This window comes from Dryobates pubescens, chromosome 8 (assembly GCF_014839835.1).
Source record: "Dryobates pubescens isolate bDryPub1 chromosome 8, bDryPub1.pri, whole genome shotgun sequence".
Taxonomy (NCBI): domain Eukaryota; kingdom Metazoa; phylum Chordata; class Aves; order Piciformes; family Picidae; genus Dryobates; species Dryobates pubescens.
In genome coordinates, this window is record NC_071619.1 from 9,240,683 (window position 1) to 9,265,982 (window position 25,300).

Here is a 25,300-nt window from a genome sequence, read left to right on the forward strand (position 1 = left end):
TTTTGGATTACCTTAAAACATTATTTTCTTGGTTCAGAAGGAAAAGCTGAAGGCAGTACTAAAAAGGGGTGACAAAATTCTTCTCAGTGTTTTACTTTGGGTAACAAGTATAAGAAATTTAACAAAAATAAACTGTCAAATATTCTGTCATTTTCCCCTTCATCTCATATCTTGGATCAGTACCAGACTTCTTAAAATTTAATAGTGATACATCAAGTTTTTAGTTTAGGCCGTCATACTTTGGTCCAGAAAGAAAAGGACTGGTCTTAGACACCTAGGTCTGTCCAGTATGTGGCCTTCAGATGCTTTGTCTTCCCAGTTGCCTCATGCATAGGCATGCACACATGTGACAGGTCTTACAAGCAGGTCCAGACCTATATGGCTTTACACCAGAATCCATTCCTTCAGACTTGGTCTCTCCAGTAACCAGTTCATGGACCTAGTATCCAGCCCAGACTTATGACCACATCAGCACCTAAATTCCAATTCTTTTGTTCTACTCTTGCTGTGTCTGGCTCGGTGGTTACCTGTGCAGCATGCACACACTTCAGTTAGTCCTCTTGCTGACAGTGTTGGTAAGTGGACCACTGTGATTCATGGCCTGAGTCCAGTTACAGACTTAGACCACCACACACATGCACACAGAATAGATAGCCACTCACTCGTGAAAAAAAAGAAGTGGAGATGCCAGATATCATGCCTGGCATGGCATGACAACCCCCATACCCCTGTGTGCAGTAATCCTTCTCAGTGATCTGCAAAGTTATCTAGGGAGTGCACTCTCATTTATGACCTCACCCTCACCATGGGCTGATGGCTGTAATGCGACAGCCCTGGGAGGAGCTGGGGCAGAGGACCCACTGAGTCCAAGCCTCTTCCTCCTGTTTTAATCACTGTTTCTTTAATATATACAGGAATGAGTCTTTAATCACACAATCTAATGCTGCCTTAATACCCTTTTCTTAGAGTATCTGGCTGTTTGAGACCAAGACATTAAAGATAATGAGGGGGAAAAAAAACTGGAATGAAGCTGGTGGACTCTGTATAGCAGTTCTCAGAAGTGACATCCCATTAACTTCTCCATTATGGGCTATGGAGAAAGTTTAATAAAAGGAATAAGAATGATTTTCCAACACAACATTACTCATTACTCAATGGCTGGAGAATAATTCAATGTGTGAGTGAAATCCTGACTGGAGAGGATTTTTGTTTGTTTGTTTGTTTGTTCCACAATAACAGTTTTTATAGAGTCTTTGCATACCTGGAATCAAGAACAATCTGAACTGTTGTTTGGTGGAACCAAAGCAAATTTGGTCATAGCTAAACCCAAACTGGACTAAAAGATTACAGTCTGACTCATTGTTTCTAGCACACAGTTTTTATGAGCATTTCTTCTTCCAAGCAACAGCAGAATTGAAGATCACAACCTTGTTTTCCATTGCCTAATACACTGTTAGTGCCTTTGGCAGCAAACTCTCTCAGGGCTGTAAATTTTCCTCTGCAGCTCATGTGGTACAGTTTGCAAACACAATTAACTGTTTAGCACTTCAGTTTTCTAAGGTATGACTGAGACAGCTGTGATTGAACTTAGCTTGGATCTCTAGCTTGCTTTGTGTTTGAGTGTAGAGTTGAACCCAGGAAGCACTGTGAGGCTGTGGAGAGAGAACACTTAATGCAATAGCTCATATATTATCTGGTCTGGTTATGCATGTTTATACTGGGATGTAAGCAAGATAATTCTACCCCCAAATAAAAGATTAAATGGGATGAAGAATCTGTTCTATCAATAAAAAGACAATTCCTAGTAAACGGATTGAGGAAAGTAAAAACTTGTATCAACAGTAGAGAGCATGAGCTAATGCCTGCCTTTGTTCTTTTGTTGTTTGTTTTTTATGTGGTGATTCCTTTTAACTCTGAAACAGTGACTATGGATATGAACGTCACAGCAATGGGCAGTGTTTGCCAGCGTTTTGGTATAACCCATCTTCCTTGTCAAAAGATTGTAGCCTTGGCCAGAGTTACCTCAACAGCACTGGGTAAGTGGCACACCAGACTTTGTTTGGCTAGAGTACCCATATGGATTTTAACCCAACGACAACTGCAGATTGCATTCACTAAAGGGGTCTCAAAGATGGCTGAAGCCCTTGGGACATTATCTTCACTGATTTTGGTAGAATCCATGCTCTGGCACTCCAGGTCTTCTTTGTGCATGGTACCTTTCTCTGAAATATCATGCCTTAAAGAAACTGGGGTCTGAAAAGACTTCTCTTAAAATCACATGGTTTGGGTGAAGAAGAAACAGTGGCAAATAAATTAGAGGGTAAATTTACATATATGTGAATTGAAGTAATAAAAGAGCAGCTAGCCTGAATGCTGATTAATTTTTGTTCCTCTTGCAAGTCACTGGAAGATGCAGTTTTAAGTTAAGGCACTGATCTCAAACTTAATTTTTGTGGTGATTAAAGCAAACGAAAGAACCCAAGCTGTCTTTTGGTGTTTTGTACACTCAAAGATGGGAAGAATTTGGGTTTTTTTTTCCTTCAACTCTCTTATTTTTGTGGCTCTTAAGGGTTGCATCTTTAGAGAGAGTTGCCTCACAACTGATAAGAAGAGGAGAGCCTGTGAAAAAAGCTTTGAACTGTGCCTAACAGTATAGTAATTGAATAAAATCCATACTGTATGTGGATGAAATTTGTTTATAACTTTGTAGTTATTTCACATGTACCATAGATCATCATATAACTTTATGGTTTAGACATTTTTTTTTGGTGTGTGGTTTATTGATGTGCCCTGCAGGGAAATATTATGCTCAGTTAGCAACAGCATTAACTATTTGTACATTTGGCACACAAGGAACACCTGGCTGAGATAAAGACTGAAATGTGTTTGTGAATCTGTTTTCTTCCAACCTCCTTAGCCTGAAGGACCTCAGAAATGCCTCCCTGTTGCCAGTTATGCTCCCTGTCAGTATCCTCCACCCTTTCTGTTTTCAGATACCGTAAAGTTGTTTCTAATAACTGCACGGACGGTGTGAGGGAACGGTACACAGCAAAACCACAGCAGTGTCCTGGCAAAGCCCCCCAGGGCCTTCGCATAATCACAGCTGATGGCAAACTGACAGCTGAACAAGGACACAATGTCACTTTCCTGGTGCAGCTGGAAGAGGTAAGCTCTATTTTTATGTTGCATCCCAGACCCCATGGGTGTATTTGAGTCTGATTCATGCCAGACAAAAAGTTTGCAAAGCGGTGAAGAGGTGAACCAAGGGAGTGCGAGATAAAGTCAGTCAGTTCCACAGTGCAGTTTGGTGGAGGTTGCTCTAAAATGTAATGAGTGATGTATGGAGTTTGTGAGACTTAACAGTATTGCAGTACACAGAGTAATAGCTGGGAGAAGGTGATAAAAACTGGGAACTTGTTTGGTTTGGGAATTTCACAGTAGACCTGGAGAGTGCAGGTTTGAATTCTGAGCCCCACCCTTCACTACTGTTTGACTTCCCTGCTGTGTTTGAAACTGAATTTCCATTTTTACCTTCCACCGACTTTCAACCAGGCATGGCTTAAAGTGCATCTGCAGACTTGTCCCCATTGCATAAGTTGGTAAGTTTAGACATTGGTGGGTGTCATCAGCAGCATTATTCATTTCTGAATTCCTAGACAAAAATGTTTAAAATCTTTTTTTGCCTATTTTTTATTTCTCAGTAATTCTTTATCAACATTTAATTTCAGGTTTCTAAATCATAGCATTCACGAAGTAACTATTTTCCCTTTTTCCATAATCCAATTTGATTTTTTTTTTTTAACTTCTACACTTTTTTCCTCTATAGCTGGCCAATAAATCCTAAACTAATTATGTTTTTACACTAAAGAACCATGTACATCCCTTTACAGCTTAGAGTATTCATGGAAATTACTTCTAACACTCTCCTTAGTAAATGTCATCGGCAGTAAGGAAGAGAAATGAGTATGACCTCTAGAGCTGAGTTTCATAGGAACGTGGTGGGATTTTTACATCTTTATTATTGATGCTTTCCCCAGCAAACAGGTGTCCTGATTTGTAAAGGCAATAACATACAATAAATCATAGCTCACCTGAAGCAGTTTTTTGACTTGAATGCTCATTTTCTCTAAAATGTGGTCCCTTCATTTCAGCTGTGACAATCATACAACGTTGCTACTGTGGATGCTGTCGTAAGAGTATAGACATATAATTTCTTCTCGATAAATTCTTGATTTATGATGACAAATGAAGGTCCAAAACAAGATAAAAGTCTCCAAGCACTTTAAAATAAAGTAAAATTTAAAATGAGTGAAAGTGTTCATTGTATCACCTTTCGAGGGGGAGATGAGTGTTCTGAGAGGTCAGTCATAAAACCATCAAAGAATGATGCCAGTAGTCAGAGGGACAGACAATCACACACAACATGGAAAATTCAGGACAAATAGCCTGGTTTTCCTTCTGTGAGTGTTTCAGTTCACATGTTCTGTAAGAATACCCTGGCCACTGTTATTCTGTGAAGTATTGTCTTTTCTGATGATCCTGATCGGGGTTTTTTTGGTAGCCCAGCTTCAGTGTTCACCAGATTCTGGAGTCAACACCTTCTCCATTAGGCAATCCTGTCTTTCTCATGCTGTATATCAGGGAGTGCATAAAGTATGTTTTGATGAATGTGAATGAGTTTCTGAGGAGATCTAAAAGGGACCCTTCTTTCAGTATATCTAATAAGGAAGAGGTTAGGAATGCTCTGAGGGCTGAAACAAATATTAATCAACCTCCAGCCTTTCTGATTACTTTCCTGGCTAGATGAATCTTGACCTCCTGCTCCTAGATTTCTCAATATAAAGAGTTTACAGAGCTGATGAGACAAGTTACAAGAGTTCATTTGAGGTTTATACTCCTATTATCTTTCTAGGGCTTCTTGCTCCAACTAAGAACCCACCTGAGTCTGAAAAGAACAAACCTCAGAGGCAGGCTCACTGGAGGCCCTGAAGAGCCTCTGAATCTCTGTAGCAGTAAAAAACTGTTTTCACTCAGATGCAAGATGTGGGGGCAAGAACCACAGCGTAGGGATTTCTTTTAGAGCCTCCTTATGCCTGTGGTGAGGCTGAGGGCTGGGACTGTGTCGTTCACAGTATCACCAAGGTTGGAAGAGACCTCAAAGATCATCAAGTCCAACCTGTCACCACAGTCCTCATGACTAAACCATGGCACCAAGTGCCATGTCCAATCCCCTCTTGAACACCTCCAGGGACGGTGACTCCACCACCTCCCTGGGCAGCACATTCCAATGATGAACAACTCTCTCAGTAAAGAACTTTCTCCTCACCTCGAGCCTAAACTTCCCCTGGTGCAGCTTGAGACTGTGTCCTCTTGTTCTGGTGCTGGTTGCTTGAGAGAAGAGACCAACCTCTTCCTGGCTACAACCACCTTTCAGGTAGTTGTAGAGAGCAATGCGGTCTCCCCTGAGCCTCCTCTTCTCTAGGCTAAACAATCCCAGCTCCCTCAGCCTCTCCTCATAGGGCTATTCTGACAATAACACAATATCACTAAAAGACATCTGAAGAGAAACAGAGACAAAGCATTCAGAAGTGTTCTGATATTGAGGGAGACACAAAAGGGAAACAATCAGGGAAGCTCATGTGTGTGGAAAAGGGGCAGGCACCAAAACCTGCAGTGAGTAGAGCACTGATGATTTCTGAAAGCTGGGATTCTGATCCATTTTCTCTAACCCTGACTGACATTAAGGTCTCCTGTAAAGCATTTATATCTGGCAGCATATAAATATCATTAAAAGCAAAAGTAATTAACAGCTTGTATTCAAATTAACCAAATGCAAGAATGCTTTCCTCTCATCTTTCAGGATTTCTCTATGGCTTCTTAAAAACCGCTTGTTAAGTCACCTTGCACTAAATATCTTTGATCTTGTTATTGCAAAGGTTTGTCCGGGTTAGTTCTCCTATTAGTCTGGTATAATCATCATGATATTTTTACTAGGTGACAACAGCCAGGAGTCATTAATATTTCATTTTTCTAATTAGCATATCTCCCATTGTACGAAGCATTATGGAAATGTTTAATAAGCAAAGCACCATAATTAAGCTGGTAATTTTGCTCTTAAATTTCCATTGAGCAAAGCAGAATAGCAACAGCAACTAAATGGCAGCACAGGAGAAAAATAATTGTTCCTAAAAGCAAATTTTTCCCCATTGCCTTAAAATGCTGATGGTTTAAAGCTTAGTCCTTTGCCCTGGCCTGGGATATTTGCATAGAACCGAAGCTGGTACCTTTCACACTGCAGCGTTCAACAGCAGTTGTTTCTGAGTCTAATCAACGTGAAACTTTATTCCTGCACAGCAGCAACAGAAAACCAAACCCAAAATTTACAAAGCCATTTTTCCTGCTGAACTCCTTCAGCCAAGTGTCCTTGATGTATTTTGCTGCTCTGCTGTAGAAAATAGGGGAATTTTATTAAGTGGGTGTTGTTTCTGCCTGCCTTCCTCGTTACATGGTCATGTAGGTCTCTTGCTTGTCACAAACTCAATTGTTATTTGTGTGTTTGAGTTATTTGTATAAGCATCAGACACTTGTGCTTGCTGTACTGCTTCAGCAGAGATGCTGAAAGCTGCAGCCTCCAGAACAATGCTATTCAACACAATAGCTTTCAAACTTGTTTCATCTGATTGCTCATACATCTTTGCTGAGGAAATGGACAGTAAAGACATTCAGGGCAAACAAGTTCAGGGCTTTGGCTGCTTCATTACAGGCAATTCACAGAGAACCTGCCTCTTTTAATTCATTTTTTTGTCTTGATAAAATGACAGCCAACCATCTTTGACATTCCAGGTCTGCCTCAGTTCTCACTTGACAAAGTCACTCTACTGGGAGCTGATTTTGGTGTGTTTTTGACTACTTGCTGCTGCTGTATCATATCTGGATTAGACTAATACATGAGGAAAGCTCAGTTGTTCCTACAGCTCAGGCCATGGGCTAGAATTCAGGCAATCTGAACTCATTCCTGAGCAGCACTCAGCTCCTTCTGCATGACCTTGAGTAAGAAACTTAATCTTCCTGCTTTTTTATTCCCTCATTTAAAAATACAGCTGTACTTACTCCCCCATGCCCTCCATGCCTTTCACTTATGTGCTGAATGCTCATAAGGCCAGAGAACTCTCTTGCCATGTGAATATACAAACCGAGCCCTGGATTTCCTAAAGACCAGTTTAGTTTTCTGTAATGACAATGTTAATAAATGCCTGTACAAGGTAGGTTGTGTCTCAAGTGCATTTAATGAGCTTGGGGACACAGCTAGGGGGACATTTCCCAGCTCAGCACTGTCATTAGTGCAATTCAGAATTCAGCTCAGGTGAAGTCTCTGGAGATGATCTTAGCATTAGGATTATTTTGATTGTTGATGTACTCAAATTAAAGATGCAAAGCTAGTAGTACTCAAAAGCACAGTCTGTATTTTTTTCATGGTATCCTGCTGTGCTCCCTGTTTTGATATCACAAGTTAGTAATGATGACAGAAGTGTGGAAACTTCATCCTAACTTTCAGTGCACATGCTGAGTCGTGGCTGTTTATCTTACTAAGATCACCACATTGCTGTTAATAACACAGAGATGAAACATCAGGACATTCCCTCCCCCATACCATTGTCATCTGAATTGTAATTGCCTTTTCTCTGTTACTGCTGGTTGGGAGAAATCAGCCTTTCATGCATTTTAAGATTCACTGCTGAAATACCATGAAGATGTGTGAACGCTGACCTCGCCTTTGTGATGACACACAGTACCGCAGTCATCTAATGCACTTCCAGTCACACAAGTTCAATTATCCTGCGTAATCCAGGGTGGCTGTACTTAAAGATTCCTGTGGAGCACAGAAGATCTAGTCCTGCAGAAAAAGCTCATAGCTGAGTTGAGCTGGCAGAACTGGCAGTCAGAATTAATTATTTGATTAGTGCAATTAAATATTTTTGTGTGGAAGAAGAAGTACGTGTGGAAAGCCTTGAGCTATTTGCTCTGATGGGAGACATTTCTATTCAGGTTCTGATTTTAGAGAGCTAAGAGCATCTCTCTGAAATCAAGAATTTAGAGGAAAGCATGCTTTTCAGTGTGTGATCAGGCTGAACTTGATTATCTGTTTAAAACTAAGCATATGCTTTAAGTAGACCTCTACTATTCAGTTGCAATGGAAATATATTTGTTGGATATTTTCTGACTGTGACAGTAAAATGCCAAATAGGGAAAAGGGTTAATCTGAAGAAAGCTCAAAACATTAGTCCCTGAAGCCAATCTAACAATAGCAGTGTCTCTCTCTTGCAAAGGATAATTAAATAAATTAGAGGACACATCTGAAAAAGATGGCTGAAAAAAGATCTTTAAGATCTTTGAGTCCAACCCTAATCTGACTACCATGACCACTAAACCATGTCCTGAAGTGCCACATCTACACACTTCTTGAACGCCTCCAGGGATGGCGACTCCACCAGCTCCCTGGACAGCCTGTTCCAATGCCTTACCACTCTCAGCTTTGCCAATCTAAACCTCCCCTGGCACAACTTAAACCCAATTCCTGTTGTCCTATCACTAGTTATGTGGGAGACAAGACCAGCATCAACCTCATGACAACCTCCTTTCAGGTGGTTGTAGAGAGCAATATCATCCCCCATTAGCCTTCTCTTCTCCAGACTAAACAAACCCAGCTCCCTCGGCCTCTCATTGTATGACATGCCCTCCAAACTCCTCACCAGCCTCATCGCTCTTCTCTGGACACACTCCAGGACTTTTCTATATGTCTTTTCTATACTGGTGCACCCAGAACTGAACACAGTACTCATGTGTCTAAAGTTCAGCATATGCTGAAGTCTTTGGCCAGGAAAAAAGCCTGTATTAAGATTGCAGTGTACTTTTGGGTTATATCCAAACATGTGCATATTCCACATATCTAGTACATGATAAAAAAAAATCCATCAAAAGGGCTTTCAGTTATTGTAATTGGTTGCTGACTAGCTCAGTGTGATTAAAATGCAGGAACTGAATGCAGAGGTATCACCACAAGCAGCCAACTTGGCAAATTTCTCCTTGGATGCCTTCAGAGCACTGGCATTTAAAGGTCTTTTACAACGAAGACCAGAGAGGCTGCCCAAAGATAGCTCAGTGCTGATTGCATCCAAGTGCTTTGCTGTGGCTCTGGAAGTAATGCAGGGAGTTTTGTGTCTGGCTTAATTGAGATAAAAGCTTGGGAAAAGCCCTATCGTGTAGTATTGGGCTTGTCAAAATGACAAGATGCTGGAAGAAGCAACAGGGAAAGTTCTTGCAAGGTGTATGTATATGCATCAAATTGTTGCAAAACAAAACTTGTCTTGGTCTGACAGCCACTTGCAAGTGGCTCTGAGACAGACAGCTGGGGCTGATGTAGATCAGGTGTGGGCTGTATAGGAAGTGTTTGGCTTTTGGTTCACCTGCTTTCTCTTCCCATCTTATTCTGCCTGTGCTCTTACCTGGCACAGACTGAAAAATAGAACAAGTCAAAACACAGTCTCTTTGTTTTCCTGACTTTTTTTTTTTCCCTCTCACTTCCTAAGCTAAAATTTTAAATGTCAGGTTTTCAGAATGTGGCATTTTCAGAGAAATGGTATAGCCTCAATCTTACTGAATGGAAAATGTATTTCCAGTTCAAAGGGTTTTAAAACAAAACAGGAAAGGCCAAGACAAATGAAAGAGACTGGGAGAACAGCAGCTGAAGCTCTTCTCTAATTAGATTTTCAGATGTCTCTGTCAGCACCTTTTCTCCCTAAGGAATTTGGAAGAAAAATTGAAATCTAAATCTTGCATGCCATAGAAATGGCTCCCTTCCCTGGCAGCACCTGTAGACACCACAGGTTTCATGGCTATGGACAAAATGAAGACAAGAGCAGAACCATTCATTAGAGCACAGATTTCAACACTGGCAGAAATAGGACTGTTCTAAAGTGCTGTCACCCTTTTCATCTTCCTCTGTCATCTCAAATATATAGAGGAATATACCTTGACCTGAAACAGACTTTAACTGCATGACCTCAAATATATTCAGAGGTGATAAAACCAGCAGGGTCACTGTGGTGGTGCAATTTTGACCATATGAACAGCTTTTTGACAGAATTTCTTTTTTTAGTAAGAAAAGATGGATAAAACCCTCATGATGATGGACCTAGAGTAATTGGGAAAGCATCTCTACTGAGTGGGATCTAGCCAGATGCTCTGTGATGTGTGTGTAGACTTTACAGCTTTTGGAGCTGATCTGAGTTGTTCCAGATTTTCCCCAGTATAACTCCAATCAGAAACTGGGCTAAAAATTCAGTGGCAATTCTTCTTTTGCTTTGTGCTTATGGGTGGCTTGAATGATAGATTTGGATTTCTAGATCTTTAGATAGAAGGAATTTTTTACACTAAGGATGGTGAGACACTGGCCCAAGTTGCCCAGAGAGGTGGTAGATGCCCCACCCCTGGGCATGTCCAAGCTAAAGGGACCCAGCTTCCTGAGCCTTTCCTCATAAGGCAGATGTTCCACTCCCTTAATCATCTTTGTGCCTCTATGCTGGATTCTTTCAAGCAGTTTCGTGTCCTTGAACTGAGGGGCCAATAATAGGACACAATATTCTTGATGCAGCCTCACCAGGGCAGAGTAGAGGGAGAGAAGAACATATCTTGACCTACTGGCCATACCCCTTCTAATACACCCCAGTATTCCATTGATCCTCTTGGCCAAAAGGGCACATTCCTGGCTCACGGTGACCCTATTGTCCACTCCCAGGTCTGTTTCCCCAGAGCTGGTCTCCATCAGATCTGTCCCTAACCTATACAGGTACAGGCGGTTGTTGTTTCCCAGATGAAAAATCTGGTCAGGCTGGAGAGGTGGGCTGAGAAGAATCTCAAGGGGTTCAATAAAGCAAAGCGTAAGCCCTGCACCTAGGTCAGGGTAATTCCAGACATTAATACAGCCTGAGGGATAATGAAATTGAGAACAGCCCTTCAGAAAAAGACTTGGGTGTGCTGGTGGATGAGAAGTTTGACATGAGCCAACGCTGTATGCTTGTAGCCCAGGAGGCCCATCACATCCTGGGCTGCATCAAAAGAAGCATGGCCATCAGATGGAGAGAGGGGATTCCGCCACTTTGCTCTGGTGAGACCTCACCTGGAATACTGCATCCAGCTCTGGAGCCTTCAACATAAGAGAGACGTGGACCTGATGGAGCAAGTCCTGAGGAGGGCCAGAAAAATGGTCAAGGGGCTGGAACCCCTCTCCTATGAGGACAGGCTGAGGGACCTGGGGTTTTTCAGCCTGGAAAAGAGAAGACTCCAAGGAGTCCTAATTGCAGATTTCCATCACCTGAAGGAGGCCTGCAAGAAGGCCAAAGAGGGACTCATTACAAAGCTTGCAGTGATAGGATGAGGGGCAATGGTTTGAAATTAGGGAAGAGCAGATTTAGATTGGATGTCAGGAAGAAGTTCTAGACCATGAGGATGGTGGAACACTGGAACAGCGTTCCCATAGAGGTATCTGAGGCCCCATCCCTGGAGATATTCAAGGTGAGGCTCAATATGGCTCTGAGCCATAGGATATCCCTGCTCACTGCAGGTGGGTTGGACTAGATGACCTTAGGAGGCTACTTGCAACCCAAACCATTCTATGATGCTATGAGCAGGTGCTTAAACTTTTAGTAAAGCATCCATAGGAGAATTTGCTAAGACACTTGCAGAATGGAAGCCTTAGTAGTTTGTGTTGCTCAAGTACCTTGGGTTTAACAATAGGTCATTGAAAATTCCAGATGTTACCAATTACTAAGAGAAACTTAGTTAAGAACTACTCAGGGGCAACCTGGAGCTGAGTTGACATGCAAGATCCCTGTGTTTGTTTCTAAAAAGATATTAAGGTTGACCTTCTCATTAAAGTCTGAGCCCCTCAGGGGTCATTTGCCCTCACCAGTGATCTCAAGAAGAGAGCAGGGAATTCCTGGCTTTACCTTCAAGAGACCAGGAGGGAAATGGCATGAGATATCTGTAAGAATCCCCATGCATGTGCCTTTGTCAAGAGATGTCTTTCCCCTGGTACACATTCAGTGTGGATCCTCCAGAAGAGAGTAAGAGAGTTTATTTTGTCTCATCCATTTGGAGGTAAGGGAGCTTCCAGCAGGGTGCCAAGGCAAGTGTAGTGACTACAATTTTAGTTTATAAATAGAGAGCATCTGGGAAAATATCTCTCTAGCAATCCCTGAGTATGGCTCTGCTCCTCCTGCTTTCCTTTCAGGTAAGTCTCCACTATTTCTGCTTTCACAGGTTACGAATAGACTGAGAGAAGGAGAGGAATATAAAACATAAGCTTTATGTTATGATTCCTTTAAGTTCTGATTAGCTTTAAGTTATGATAAGCTTTGAGTTGTGATTCCTTCCCACAGTCACACACACACACACATTTCCCTTTCTGATGTGGCAATCTGCCTGAAGCCAACCATTTGCCTGGGTACCTTTCATTCCAGTTGGGCATCCAGAAGATTGTTCTTCTTTCAAGGGAAAAGGAAAACCCTAAAAAAAAATAAACCACCTCCAAAACCCCCAATCTGAAGTAAATTAAATGTTCTTTCAGCCAACTTTATGAACTGCCTTCAGCTATTAATTTACCAGCATTCTTCCAGAGAGTGGCAGCTGCTTCAGTGCACCAGGCTGCAGAGTGAGCTGCTCCATGGCAACAGCCAGCAAGCATGAATATAACCAGCATAAGTATCATGCAGAACCTCTGAGGGGGGACTTCAAAAGGAGCAAGAATGCCTAAAGTTAGGACAAGGTACTGCATCTTACCTGAAAGAGAGAGAGGATCTATAGCAGCCACACTTGTTGTACAGGTCAGTACAGGCTGTGTAATTATTCAGCTGCCAGATGCTGCCCTTACCATAGACATATCACTGCCTTATGAGATAAGAACATCTTACAGGTGTTTCTAGTATGTGTGGCATAAGTTACATGGAATTTTTTGGTATGCTGTCTTTTACACACACCTGCAAACAAACAAATTAAAAACTGCTTTTTCTTTGTTAATCAGTGGTGTAAGGAAATTGCATCATTCTCCTCTTTTGGGGTTTAAAAGCCTTTTGGGGCTGGGCAACCTGCATAGAGTTTGATGAATGTGCATGCACTAGACTGGAATTCAGTTTCAGGAGTGAAAGCTTAAAAACCTCATTCACATTGTTTCACATTAGTGGATCTCTCTTCTGACATGGAGAATATAGATTCGTGATAGATCCTTGGCTTTTGGTTTGTGGTGGCATTTGTATGTTCATTTATTTGTTTCTCAGCTGTGACTATTTACTTATTTACTTACTTATTTATTGTAATTTAATTTAACAGTTTTGCAACATGCTAGATTAGCAGCCCAGGAGACTAATGCCACAAAGTGGCAGTCTGAATTATATCACAAACCTGCCTTTCTGGAATTATCTCTGGGCAGTAAGAGAAGAGTTTAATCAGCTCTGTCAATTCATTAGCCCTTCCCTTCTGAGGCAGGCACAGAGGGTCCCACTTAGCGCCAGCAGTGTTGGTAGCTGCTCTGAAATAAATACAAATCCAGCTCATTTAAATCAGGCCACTGAGCAAGTCATAAGCTGCTGTAAGCTGTTGTTATGTAAGGCTGAAGTGGTTCTTTTGACATGCCATTGCTTTGATATGGTTGGACTTCTCAGTTTTATCCTTCTGCTTTTTATGGTTTTAAATACAAAAGATCACCATGTGGATTCTTTCAAAGACTCTTGAGGTAATCTTAATAGCTACCCATGTCCTGAGTGCTTGCTGAGATGAGCACCATTCCTCACTTTAACCCTGCTCTTCACTGTAAGGAAATCCAAGGGAAGAAGGCAAAATATTTTCCAGAAGATCCCCTGCTCCTCCTGATGTAGGAGGAAAAGGAAGGGATATGGTACACACCTTGGAAGACACCTCCTTAACAGTGCAGCTGAGTCAGCCTCACAAGGGGGCCACTTTTCTGTTCACTGACTGCTGAGCAAGTTGATGAAGTGACCACCTTTCCTTTGGTAATGTCAGACCCTGGGGCTATCTTCTGGTTGGTCTAGATCACCCCACTGATCCCATCTCTCAAAAGTAAAGCAGATTCTATTCAAACCCTTTCTCTTTTGTGTCATCACAGGGAGACCTCCAGAGATCACTCATTCAGGTGGATTTTGGAGACGGCATTGCTGTGTCATATGCCAATCTCAGCTCGACAGAAGACGGGATCAAGCACATCTTCCAAAACGTGGGCATATTTCGAGTGACTGTGCTGGTGGAAAACAGCCTGGGTTCTGACAACGCTGTCCTCTACCTGCATGTAACGTGTATGTATGTTCATACTTATTGTTAACTTCTATCATTCTTAAGAAAATGATTACTTTTTCCATGAAGGTGGCATTTGAGGCTTTGCAGCTTGGAACAGCATGATGGGAAATGGTATCACAGTATCACCAAGGTTGGAAGAGACCTCTAGGATCATGGAGTCCAACCTGTCACCGCAAACCTCATGACTAGACCATGGCACCAAGTGCCATGTCCAATCTCCTCTTGAAGACCTCAAGGGATGGTGACTCCATCACCTCCCCGGGCAGCCCATTCCAATGACTAATGACTCTCTCGGTGAAGAACTTTCTCCTCACCTCGAGCCTAAACTTCCCCTGGCACAGCTTGAGACTGTGTCCCCTTGTTCTGGTGCTGGTTGCCTGGGAGAAGAGACCAACCCCCTCCTGGCTACAACCACCTTTCAGGTAGTTGTAGAGAGCAATGAGGTCACCCCTGAGCCTCCTCTTCTCCATGCTAAACAATCCCAGCTCCCTCAGCCTCTCCTCATAGTGTTTGCCTGTCCTCCAGTGTTGGACTCCAGAATGAGAGGAGGCAGAGACAGTAACATCTGTGTGCTTTTAAAACCATATTCAATCTCTAATTTTGGGTAGTTTAATTTGGGATGCCTCAAAAGTGTGCCCAGCCCTTTCTGACATGGCTCTTCATCTCATTAGCATGTTTACACTTCCAGAAAAACAAGGACATCCAGGATCTTTAATCACTTTCAAAGGCCTTGGCTTTTACTTTGTACGTGTTTTGCCCTCTAATGAAATGCAGCCACCTCTGTGATGGAAACCAGTACATTTCAGTCTTTCTGTTGTCATAGGAACCAAAATCTTGGTGTTAAAGAGTATTACTATAAAAATATTATCTTCACATTGCTCTTCTGCTGTTCTTTTTAACCTCCTTATTCTTCATCTCTCTCTCTCTCTCTCTCTGGCATACAATTGAAATGTCTCTCAAGTCCTTGCATAAAACCAGCAAAGTGTTCTTTCATATTTATTGTAACACATGGTTATGAACCTGAAGGGTCAACCTATTATTGAAATATTGTAACATCCCTAATGGGGTGGTTGTTTTCTTTATACAGTGGGATTATTTTTTTTGGTCAATTATTTGTGTTTTCCACTGTGTTCCTCCATGCCAGATTTGCTGAAAGAAAAGGAAATGCCAAAATTTAAAGTCATGCTTACAGAAATGTCATTTACCCTCTACCAAATGAACTCTACATATGGTCTAGGTGATTTAGCACATTATACATACTTTAACTCTAGTTTTAAAGTTACTTCATACAGCATGAAAGCATCTGCCTCTTCAGAGGAAGAGGACAGCTCTTTAATGATGCACTTTCATATCAACAGATGGGAGCAGTGGGAAGTACAGTTGTGGTAGGAATGGAATGGAATGGAATAGAATAGAATAGAATAGAACAGAATAGAATAGAATAGAATGGAATTAACCAGGTTGGAAAAGACCTTCGAGATCATTGAGTCCAACCTATCGCCCAACACCATCTAATCAACTAAACCATGGCACCAAGCATCCCATCCAGTCTCTTCTTAAACACTTCCAGTGATGGTGACTCCACCACCTTCCTGGGCAGCCCATTCCAATGGCCAGTCACTCTCTCTGTGAAGAATTTCTTCCTAACATCCAGCCTAGAGAATCATATACATAGAATAAACCAGGTTGGAAGAGACCTTCAAGATCATCGCGCAAGAACAAATACCTAGCTGAACACTTCCCTTCAAAAAGACCTTTTGTTCATGGTGATAGTGTGCCATTCATGATTCCCTAACCTGATAGATCATGGTCTGTGGCAAACTTTTGTCACATAATCCATCAGCACACCACCTTTGAAAAACTCAAAGTACCTTGCAGAAATAATTGTATTCCTAAGTAAGCTTATTGTGAAGCTTAGGATTTTGATTCCTTGCTTAGCCTGTATCACTTTTGTGCTAAGGCACTGGTGAATCAATGGAAATTCAGTTCAAATAGAATAGAATTAACCAGGTGGGAAAAGACCTTTGAGATCATCGAGTCCAACCTATTCTCAGCTTTTAGGCAGCTACAGACCTTTTTTTGTTTGGTTGGGGTTCATTGGATTAGTTTTTTGGGGTTTTTTTTAGCTGTTTAAATGTTATCCTAAGCTGGGTAGAGAAAAGGGCTTCTGCTCAGAATAGAGAGATATATATATTCTTTTATTTAATTTCTTCAGTTCTGGAGTCATATTCTAGTTTGCCTCCCTGCATGTTCTTGTGTAATTATCACAAGAGTATCTGTGGGCTCTGAATGTAGAAATCCCCCTCCCACTGCTGCTGATTATGAAAGCCAGCTCAACACAATCTGTGCTTTGTTTGGGATTTTTTGTTTTGTTTTGTTGTTGTGTTTTTTTTTTCTTTGTAAAGGTCACTGGAAACAAATAGAAAAGTGTTTTGGTGGTTGATATTTCAAAGGAAGTTCTGACAGCCTCTGCAAGCAGGGTTTGTAATTGTTCACTGTTTGACAAGAGATAATTCCATGGGGACCACTGCACATGCTCAGTCGATCGGCAAAGTAATGAGGCCACATGAAGCAGCAACTGCTTGCTTATGCAGCAACCACAAAATGGAAGAAGGCAGGTGTCCTTCACTCTTCCTTATTGTGGCTTTCTGGTTTAAACCTGTTTTAAGCCATTTTCTTGAGACACTGAAGGCGTAAGAACCATTTTATTTATTTTAGCAGTACAAGAGATAACTAATATTCAGATAGGTTTGTGTGACTTTGCAGCTGATGGTGTGTTTCTGTGCTTTGCATAAGCAACGCTGGCATGGAACTTAAATACTGCACGGTCTTTGCTGTTAGGCCAAGATGATACATGCTTCACCCCCTTTAGAGCTGACAGCTCTAAGGGGTATGTCTCACCTTTCTCCACATGGTGAGAATTAAGAGACTTCAGAACAGGTTGCAAAGCAAGCATAGTACCATTCAGACTAACAATTGATTTGCTGAGGACGCAGACATACCAGAAATCCAGTCAACCCACAGCCTAACACCAAGATCAAAAGGAAAAGCTTTTGCACGTTATTTAAAGGCTTGCAATAGCTCTGATGAATATTCTGCTTGTAAAAATATCTGTCCTTTCCATAGATACACACTGACTGTATTGCTAAGATTCGCAGAAATGCAGTGTGCAGCCTGAAGATCCAGAGAGTTTTAGAGAAGAGGAGGCTCAGGGGAGACCTTATTGCTCTCTACAACTACCTGAAAGGAGGTTGTATACAGGTGGGGATTGGTCTCTTCTCCCAGGCAACCAGTGGCAGAAGGAGAGGACACAGTCTCAAGCTGCACCAGGGGAAGTTTAGGCTTGAGGTGAGGAGAAAGTTCTTCACAGAAAGAGTTGTTGGCCATTGGAATGTGCTGCCCAGGGAGGTGGTGGAGTCACTGTCCCTGCAGGTGTTCAAAAAAGGATTGGATGTGGCACTTGGAGCCATGGTTTAGTTGTCATGAGGTGTTAGGTATTAGGTTGGACTTGATGATCTCTCAGGTATTTTCCAACCTGGTTGATTCTGTGATTAGGAAGGACTACTAACTGGCTGACCCCTTGTTACAAGGTTATTACTTCATTGTGCTCAGCCTGGTCTGGTCCCTTCCCCACTCATAGCCAGCATCCTTGTTGAGGGAAGGGAGAACTTGCTGAGGGAAGGTGTTGAGCCATGGTTCTCATGATCAAAAGGTTGAGAGCAAAGCCTTCTCATCCTGCTGCAGGCATTGGGCCAGTGCATGGTAGCTGTGCCTTTGCTGCAGTTAATCCAGGGATCCAGATACACAGGCTATTGTAAGGCAGGAACATTTTGGAATGGATGGACAGTATATTGTATATAAACTGCTTCTCCATTCAACAGGCTGTTACTGAACTGTCCTGACAGGTCAAAAAAAATTTCCCCTGGCAAGTTAGTTATGCATTTGCCTCAATGCTTCAGAATAACATCACCTGCCCAATTGAGCCTTTAGAGGAGCTTCTCCCTTTCTGATGTCTGTGACTTGTACACAGATTTTACCTGGGGCAGGTGAAGGTCTGTAGTCTTCAAAATGAGTTTTCTTGACTTATCTTCGAATTTATCTGGGAGAAAGCAAGTCTCCTACCAAGCTAAGGACCTATCTGGAGTGAGCTATCCCCATCTGCTGGCCAGATCATAGTTCAGCATTTCAGCCACTTTGACCCATCAGCTATGTGCACAGAAATACTCAGGCAGAAGTGGCTTGCTTGAGCTGTTCTTCCATGTTCATTCCTAACTGACATATGGTGTAGGTTCAGAGAGGTGCTGGGCATGCTCTGCAGTGCAGGATCATTTGAGCTGTATTCAGAGCAGCTACGCAATTATGTTGGAGTGTGTTAGACTCCACATGGGCTCCATTGTCACTGCTGTCACCAACACCCAGTGTTAGGAAATGTGCTCCCTCAGAGGTCTATGCTGACATTGAGCATTTAGCAAGCATCCCAAAGAATACTAGAACTGCAAAATATTTAGCCTGGGAAGCTGCTGGCTTTCAGATCTCAGGGTTTTTCTGAATGCATGTGCAATCCAGTCACAGAAATGTATCTGAGTGGGTGACCACCATTAAAATCATAAGGGTTAACTTCTGCCTTCTCAGGAATTTTCAAGAAGCTTATTGACTGCTGATTGTCAAGGGAAAAAATAGCCACAGTCTGCTCTACAGCACGCTTTGGTTAGTCTGATCATGGATAACTCTTAATTGGGCTGCTTAAGTTAAACAACAGCTGTCTACAGCCCAGAAAAAAGAGCTGAATTTCAGTAATGAGTCAGGAACATTGGCCCTTGTTTATTCTTCATATTTTTTATATAGTCTGAGTTGGGATTTTTTTTTTTCATCTCTGTACTATGCAGGGTACTTGGTCCAAAATGTGTGGTGAAAAGCAAGGTCTAAGTGATGGTACATGCATGGGATATGTCCTGAAAAATCCCTCCCTGAAATACATTAAATCCTGTAGCAATATATCTCAACTTCATATTGACAATGCAATGTCTCTTGATTCCATATGGACCAGCAATCAGTGAGGAGCCTGCAGATGTGACCTTAATTTGTTTAAGAAACCCATGTCCCCATGTCACCTGGGGTTTCTTTCTCTCTCCCTGTCAGGACAGTTGCATTGTTCTCTAAGTGAGCAGTCACAACCCATTTTGAAAAATAATCTATAGGACAAGTTAAAACAACAAGGTCTATCCAGAAGATAGGAAATGTGAAACCCTGGGCATAATGTCACTTTGTCAAATGAATTATGTTCTATTTATACTAAAGAAATCAGTGTTTATTGAGGAAACGGAGGGAGTATAAAGCAACATTAAAAAGAAGGCGGTCGGTGAATAGCTGCCTTCAGACAGACTTTCAGCTGATATGAATAGATTGATCACTGCTGAAGTTCACCAGATCATAGCAGTTTAGCAGAGATGCTTCATGTCCACTGAAGCTATTTGTTCTGCACATTCTTATGTCTTTGCATTGAAGGCTATATTCACAGGGAGGTTGTAGACAGATGGATGTTAGTCTCTTCTCCCAGGCGGCCAGTACCAGGACAAGAGGACACAGTCTCAGGCTACACCAGGGGAGGTTCAGGCTAGATGTTAGGAAAAAGTTCTATACAGAAAGAGTGATTGCCCATTGGAATGGGCTGCCTGGGGAGGTGGTGGAGTCGCCATCATTGGAGGTTTTCAGGAGAAGACTTGATGGGCTGCTCGGTGCCGTGGGTTAGTTGTTTGGGTGGTGCTGGATTGGTTGATGGGTTGGACGCGGTGATCTTGAAGGTCTCTTCCAACCTGGTTTATTCTATGTATATTCTATATATATTCCAGGGCTCTGCCCCTATTGTTTTAAGTTGTTGATAAAGTCCCTGAGTATATGATATTTGTGCAGTAGAGAGTCCATGTTTCTCAGGTACAGAGATAGCTTTTGTTTTATGAGGAATAGATTTGAGCTTGCCTCTCCAGATGTGGCACCAAGCCAAAATGTTAACTGTCATGCCCCATAGTGTTTTGGAGGACTTTCTCCCCTAAACCAATGAATATCCCTGCAGTTCTGTTCTCCTTCAGCTTGGTGTTTCAGGACAGAGGGAGGACTCACCTGCTGCTTCTGTCTCTGCAGGCCCTTTGGAACATGTTCATTTATCTCTACCATTTGTCACCACAAAGAACAAGGAGGTCAACGCCACAGCACTACTGTGGCCAAGCCAAGTGGGAACACTTACTTATGTCTGGTGGTTTGGAAACAACACAGAGGTTTGTATTCCCTATGGACTGATATCAAACTATGATGGAGAAGCTTTCTGACTGAGGAGGGAGGGAAAGAGTGGTCTGGGAATGCTTCTAAACAGTCACACATGCAAGAAATTTATAAATGAGACCAAGATACTAGTGGTTCCTTGACATACCAATGCTGAAATATAAGAACTGCTCTGTGTTTGTTGCTGTGGCTTAGCTGTAGGGTTTATTGCCATCTCCTGCAAATTGCCAATAGCTTTTTCCCTGCATTTACGTCCAACATGGATGTCATGAACCAAAATCTGGAAGAGTTTCTAATGTGTTCTTCCCCACCTTCCTTTCTTTGATAACAACAAAATAAACAAAAGGAAACTTACCTTTTAAACTGGAACTTTTTATACCTGGAACTGGCTTTACATAGCCCTAGAGTTTAAAGCTCATTTCTCTAGTGATTAACCAGGGAAGAGACTGCCATCAGTCTCCCCTTAAATATGCTGAGCTCAATCCTGAGCCCCCACACTCTGTGCTAAACCACATGTGCAAGAAAAACTTACTGTCATGTGGTAGTGGTGGATAAAACAGTTCTTAACACACCTCCCAGCCTCTAGGTTCTGCTTAGATATAAGAGCAGCATGTACCACATCCTGCTGCCAATGTTGGTAAATCTGCACAGGTGTTATAACTGTTCATTTGCATATCTTTATGGATTAATTGCCCAAGGACCCTAATTAGTTTTCTGAGGGGAGAGAATCTCGTGGGTTTTGTAGAGCCAAGAGGGACCTTCAACTAAACGCTGTTATCTTCTGTATAATGCAGGTCACAGGGGTTCATCAGTGCCTTCTGCTTTAACTCCTTGTGACTAAGGCAGAACCTGACTTCTTGTTATTTTGTATCACAATTTCCATCAAATGATGGAGAACTCACTGCTTCTGCTTCATCCCCTCTCCCCCAGTCTTTTTCCCCACAGCTCATTATCACGAGCACTGAACACATGCACTGTATTTATAGTCTGAAATTATCTAGCTTCGGTTTCAAGCTGTTGGATCTTGTTACGCCTTTGTGTGTAGATTAAAGAACTCTCTGTACTATCAGAAATCATCTCCCCCTAGAGGTACTTACAGGCTGTGATTGTCACCTTTTAACCTTCCCTCTGATCTGCTAAGCTCGTAATTGATCAGAGTTGGTCTAACTCTGTTCTCATTGAAGTGAGTGTTTTACTGCAGACTACAATGGCAACAGAGTGTGAGCTAATACCAGATGCTTTGAAGAGCTCACTCAGAATTCATTGTTAAGCAAAACCAGAAGTTGGGACAGGGACTGCTGAAAAGGGACGCAGCTCACTGCATTGTGAAGCAAGCTGAGGGTGACTATATCCTCTCTAAATGCTATCGCATTCCAACAATGATGTCTCCATGTCTAAGGACACCACAGGAGAAAAACTGAGAAATCTTCATTTGCATCCTACTTCTATCACAAACTTCTTGAGTCACCTAAAACAAATTACTTACAGCTAGATCTGGGAAAGGAGCGTTGCACCTGAACAGTGAGTCTTGCAGACCCTCGTATTATGATCTGGGCCTCTCCAGGGTGTGCAGCAAACATGGACACTTTAACACAGGACCCGGAACAGCCAGCCTGATAAGTGGGGAGGAAACACTGGGATCTTAAAACTTAGCTTCTTTGGAAATTATAGACACCTCACTTTGAGCTTCAGGAGGACACCCCCACCTGGATTCCTAGATCCTCCCCAGAAAATTGGCTTACATGTCACAGGATCCCTTGTAAGTCTTAAGTTTCCAAGCCATCTCCACAAGCTAGAGAGCCAACTCTTTTTTGATTTTCTTTTCCAGCAAAATTAACCTAATGTATCTTTTTCTGATGATTTTACAGCCATTGATCACATTGGAAGGAAGCATCACATTTACATTTTCTGTGGAAGGGATGAACACCATCACTCTTCAGGTCTTAGCAGGAAACACCATTCTTCAGGATACAAAGACTATTGCTGTGTATGGTGAGCTCTTCCCCCTTCATTTCACACAAGATTCTCCATAGTCAAGAGCCAGAGAACCAGGTTAGCTGGCAGCAACATAAAGTCTTTTATTCCAGAATGCTTTGAGAGAGGTTATAAGGTCAGTTTCAGTGTTACCAGTTCAGCATAGCATCTCTGAAAGCCACCCACTGACGTTAGTCCAGATGGAGATGATTACAGACCATAGATGATCTTCTCAGAGCCCTCTACATCTTGATTATCACTATTTGGTCATCCTACATGACTGTCAAAATATTAGGTCGTTTTGCAACTTGGTTTTCCCCCCTTTTGGCCAGCAGAGGCCTCTTAACTCATGCAAAAGCAGCTTGGCTTAAAAGATAACGCTGTGTGCTACAGTCCTGTACAGAAACCTATACTGATTTGATATTGCACAGAGGCCTCAGAAACAGTGAGGGCACACAGATAACATGGTGAAGACAGAGCAGAGGAACCACAGGCAATCCCAGTTTTAGCTGTTTATACTAAGCACATGGATAGTGATCAGTGGGGGCACCTCTGTTAACAGCAACAGAGATTAAGACATATGTTTTTCAAAACTAGTCCTCTCCTCTCTCTTATCCTTGTGCCCTTCCAGTTAAAATTCCAAGTGTTTGGCAGTGCTTATGAGAGTACAATCACAGCTTCTTTCAGAGGGCTTGCCCACTTTAGAAGTCAAGGTGAAGGTAGCATTTTATTTACATTCCCAACATCTCTCCCTTTCCGGTGCTGATCATTCACTGAAACAAGGACTGATTACCTTTTTGATTTTCATGATGCTCAAGCAGTGAATCTCTCAGGCACACTGCTGGATTCTTTGACAGTCTGTGCGCTACTTGCAGACTGAGTAAGCCAAACATGAGCTTTCACTAGGTTCTGCACGCTTGTTTGGCACTAGGGCATTTCACAGTCCTTACTCACCACCATGTCCTTGTATCTGCAGAGCACTTTCAGTCCTTGCGGTTATCATTTTCTCCTAACCTGGATGACTACAACCCAGATATCCCAGAGTGGAGAAGGGACATCAGCAGAGTAGTTAAGAGAGCTCTGGTGGAGGTAAGCAATATGCATAATCTGTGTTACAATGGTTCTGGTTACTGACTGGATCAAGCTGTTCTCTCAAGGTGTCTCTGTTTCTACCAGCTATAGAAAGAGACCAGACTAGTATTTAAGGCCAGAATCCTGAATTTTTAGACTGATAAAATTTGATGCTCAGAGTCAGCCTGCAGTTTATTCTTCTTAATGACAGTGGATTATGTGGAATATTTCTGAGAAAAAGCCGTATAGAAAATAAATGGCTTGGAGCTGCCTATAGCTGCACAAATGACTTCACTGCTGCATACCTATTCATACTTTTTCTTTACTACTGTTCTTACACAGCAGTGTAAAGTAGTGCTGTTCTAATGGAATTAAATATATGCTGTAGGAAATTTAGGAGACCAGAAAGAAAACAATTTTTACTACAGAGAAGAGCACTACAATAAGTGTTTTGTCTTTCACATAGCCTGAGGTTCACATGTCAGGGATTGGATGCTACTTTTCTTGTCAAGGCTGCGGAGAAGCTCTGAAGTTCCTTCTTTAACTGTGGAACAGAATGTCATTAAAATATTCTTGTGTGGCTGAAGAATTGGATTTCAAACTGAGAGACTAAGAAAAGTTAGAAGAATCAGCTGGGGTTTCTCAGCTCAGCAGAAAAACAGTGACAGACAACTAGCGACAGAAACTGTTTGAAACAGTTTCTGATTATTATTTTTTTCCCCAGTAAAGATACTCAGATTTTGAAAGGCCACAAGGCTTGTAGATGTTATTTGTAAGGTTATGCATTCATTTGTGGCATCATGTCTGCAAAAAGACTGGGAAGACAGACACTTGGTGCTAATCAATTGCATGCAAACTTGCCAGGTTTGTTTCTGAGAAGTTTTTCTTCTATTTCCTCAAAAGGTAGGTGGAGAGAAGGAAAGGAAAAATAACAGCAGTTTTCTGGAGCTTGCTCTTCTGACTTCTTTATCTCTGTATCAAGTATTCAAGGATCCATTTATCTTCAGGATGAATTTGCAGAATATAAAGAAGTCAATAAAGTAAAAGCTACAACCCCCACCCCCCAAAAAAACCCACACTATAAAACTACAGTACCGAGGCTAGATTCAAAAGCAGAGCAGGGAAAACACAAAGAGGACTTTTTGCTGTTTGAGTAAAAAACATACCATGCACTGATAGCTAATTATCCCTCTTTATATAGCTAAATAATTCACCTTAAACCAGCTTTGTGAGAAGTTCCTGTAAAAATTAAAGACAAAAACCAACAGATTTCTACAGCTATTAAGTAAACTATATAAAAATGAGTTGAACAACTAAATAATTCAATAGGAAATTACATCTGTGCTAGAGAATTTTTATGAACTTTTATTAAAGTATTACATTCTTATTGCAAAGTGTCTTAGACCTGGATAAAAATTCTGCATAGGAAATGATGATTACTAAAATGTGATCTTCTCTCTGAGGAGGGATAATCTCATGTTACCACAAAATACTCTATGTTGTGTTATCATCATAACTATTTGCTCACATCATTGAGTTTTCTGAGTCTTGCCAACCACTTTTGATGAAGAAAAGAAGAATGGACTGAATAGCTTCCAGTCAAAAAAAACCCCCA

The 25,300-nt window shown here is 41.8% G+C and overlaps 1 protein-coding gene across 3 annotated transcripts in view; it reads left to right on the forward strand.

The window, feature by feature from the left end:
• The window catches only part of SORCS1 (sortilin related VPS10 domain containing receptor 1), a 320,163-nt gene that overhangs the window by 275,869 nt on the left and 18,994 nt on the right, over window positions 1-25,300 (forward strand). For all 3 annotated transcript variants that reach the window (XM_054163380.1, XM_054163381.1, XM_054163383.1), the window contains exons 17-22: window positions 1,923-2,036; window positions 2,994-3,165; window positions 14,177-14,363; window positions 20,503-20,636; window positions 22,509-22,632; window positions 23,591-23,703. In XM_054163380.1, coding sequence (XP_054019355.1) covers window positions 1,923-2,036; window positions 2,994-3,165; window positions 14,177-14,363; window positions 20,503-20,636; window positions 22,509-22,632; window positions 23,591-23,703 — 844 coding nt within the window. The remainder of the gene's footprint in view (window positions 1-1,922; window positions 2,037-2,993; window positions 3,166-14,176; window positions 14,364-20,502; window positions 20,637-22,508; window positions 22,633-23,590; window positions 23,704-25,300) is intronic.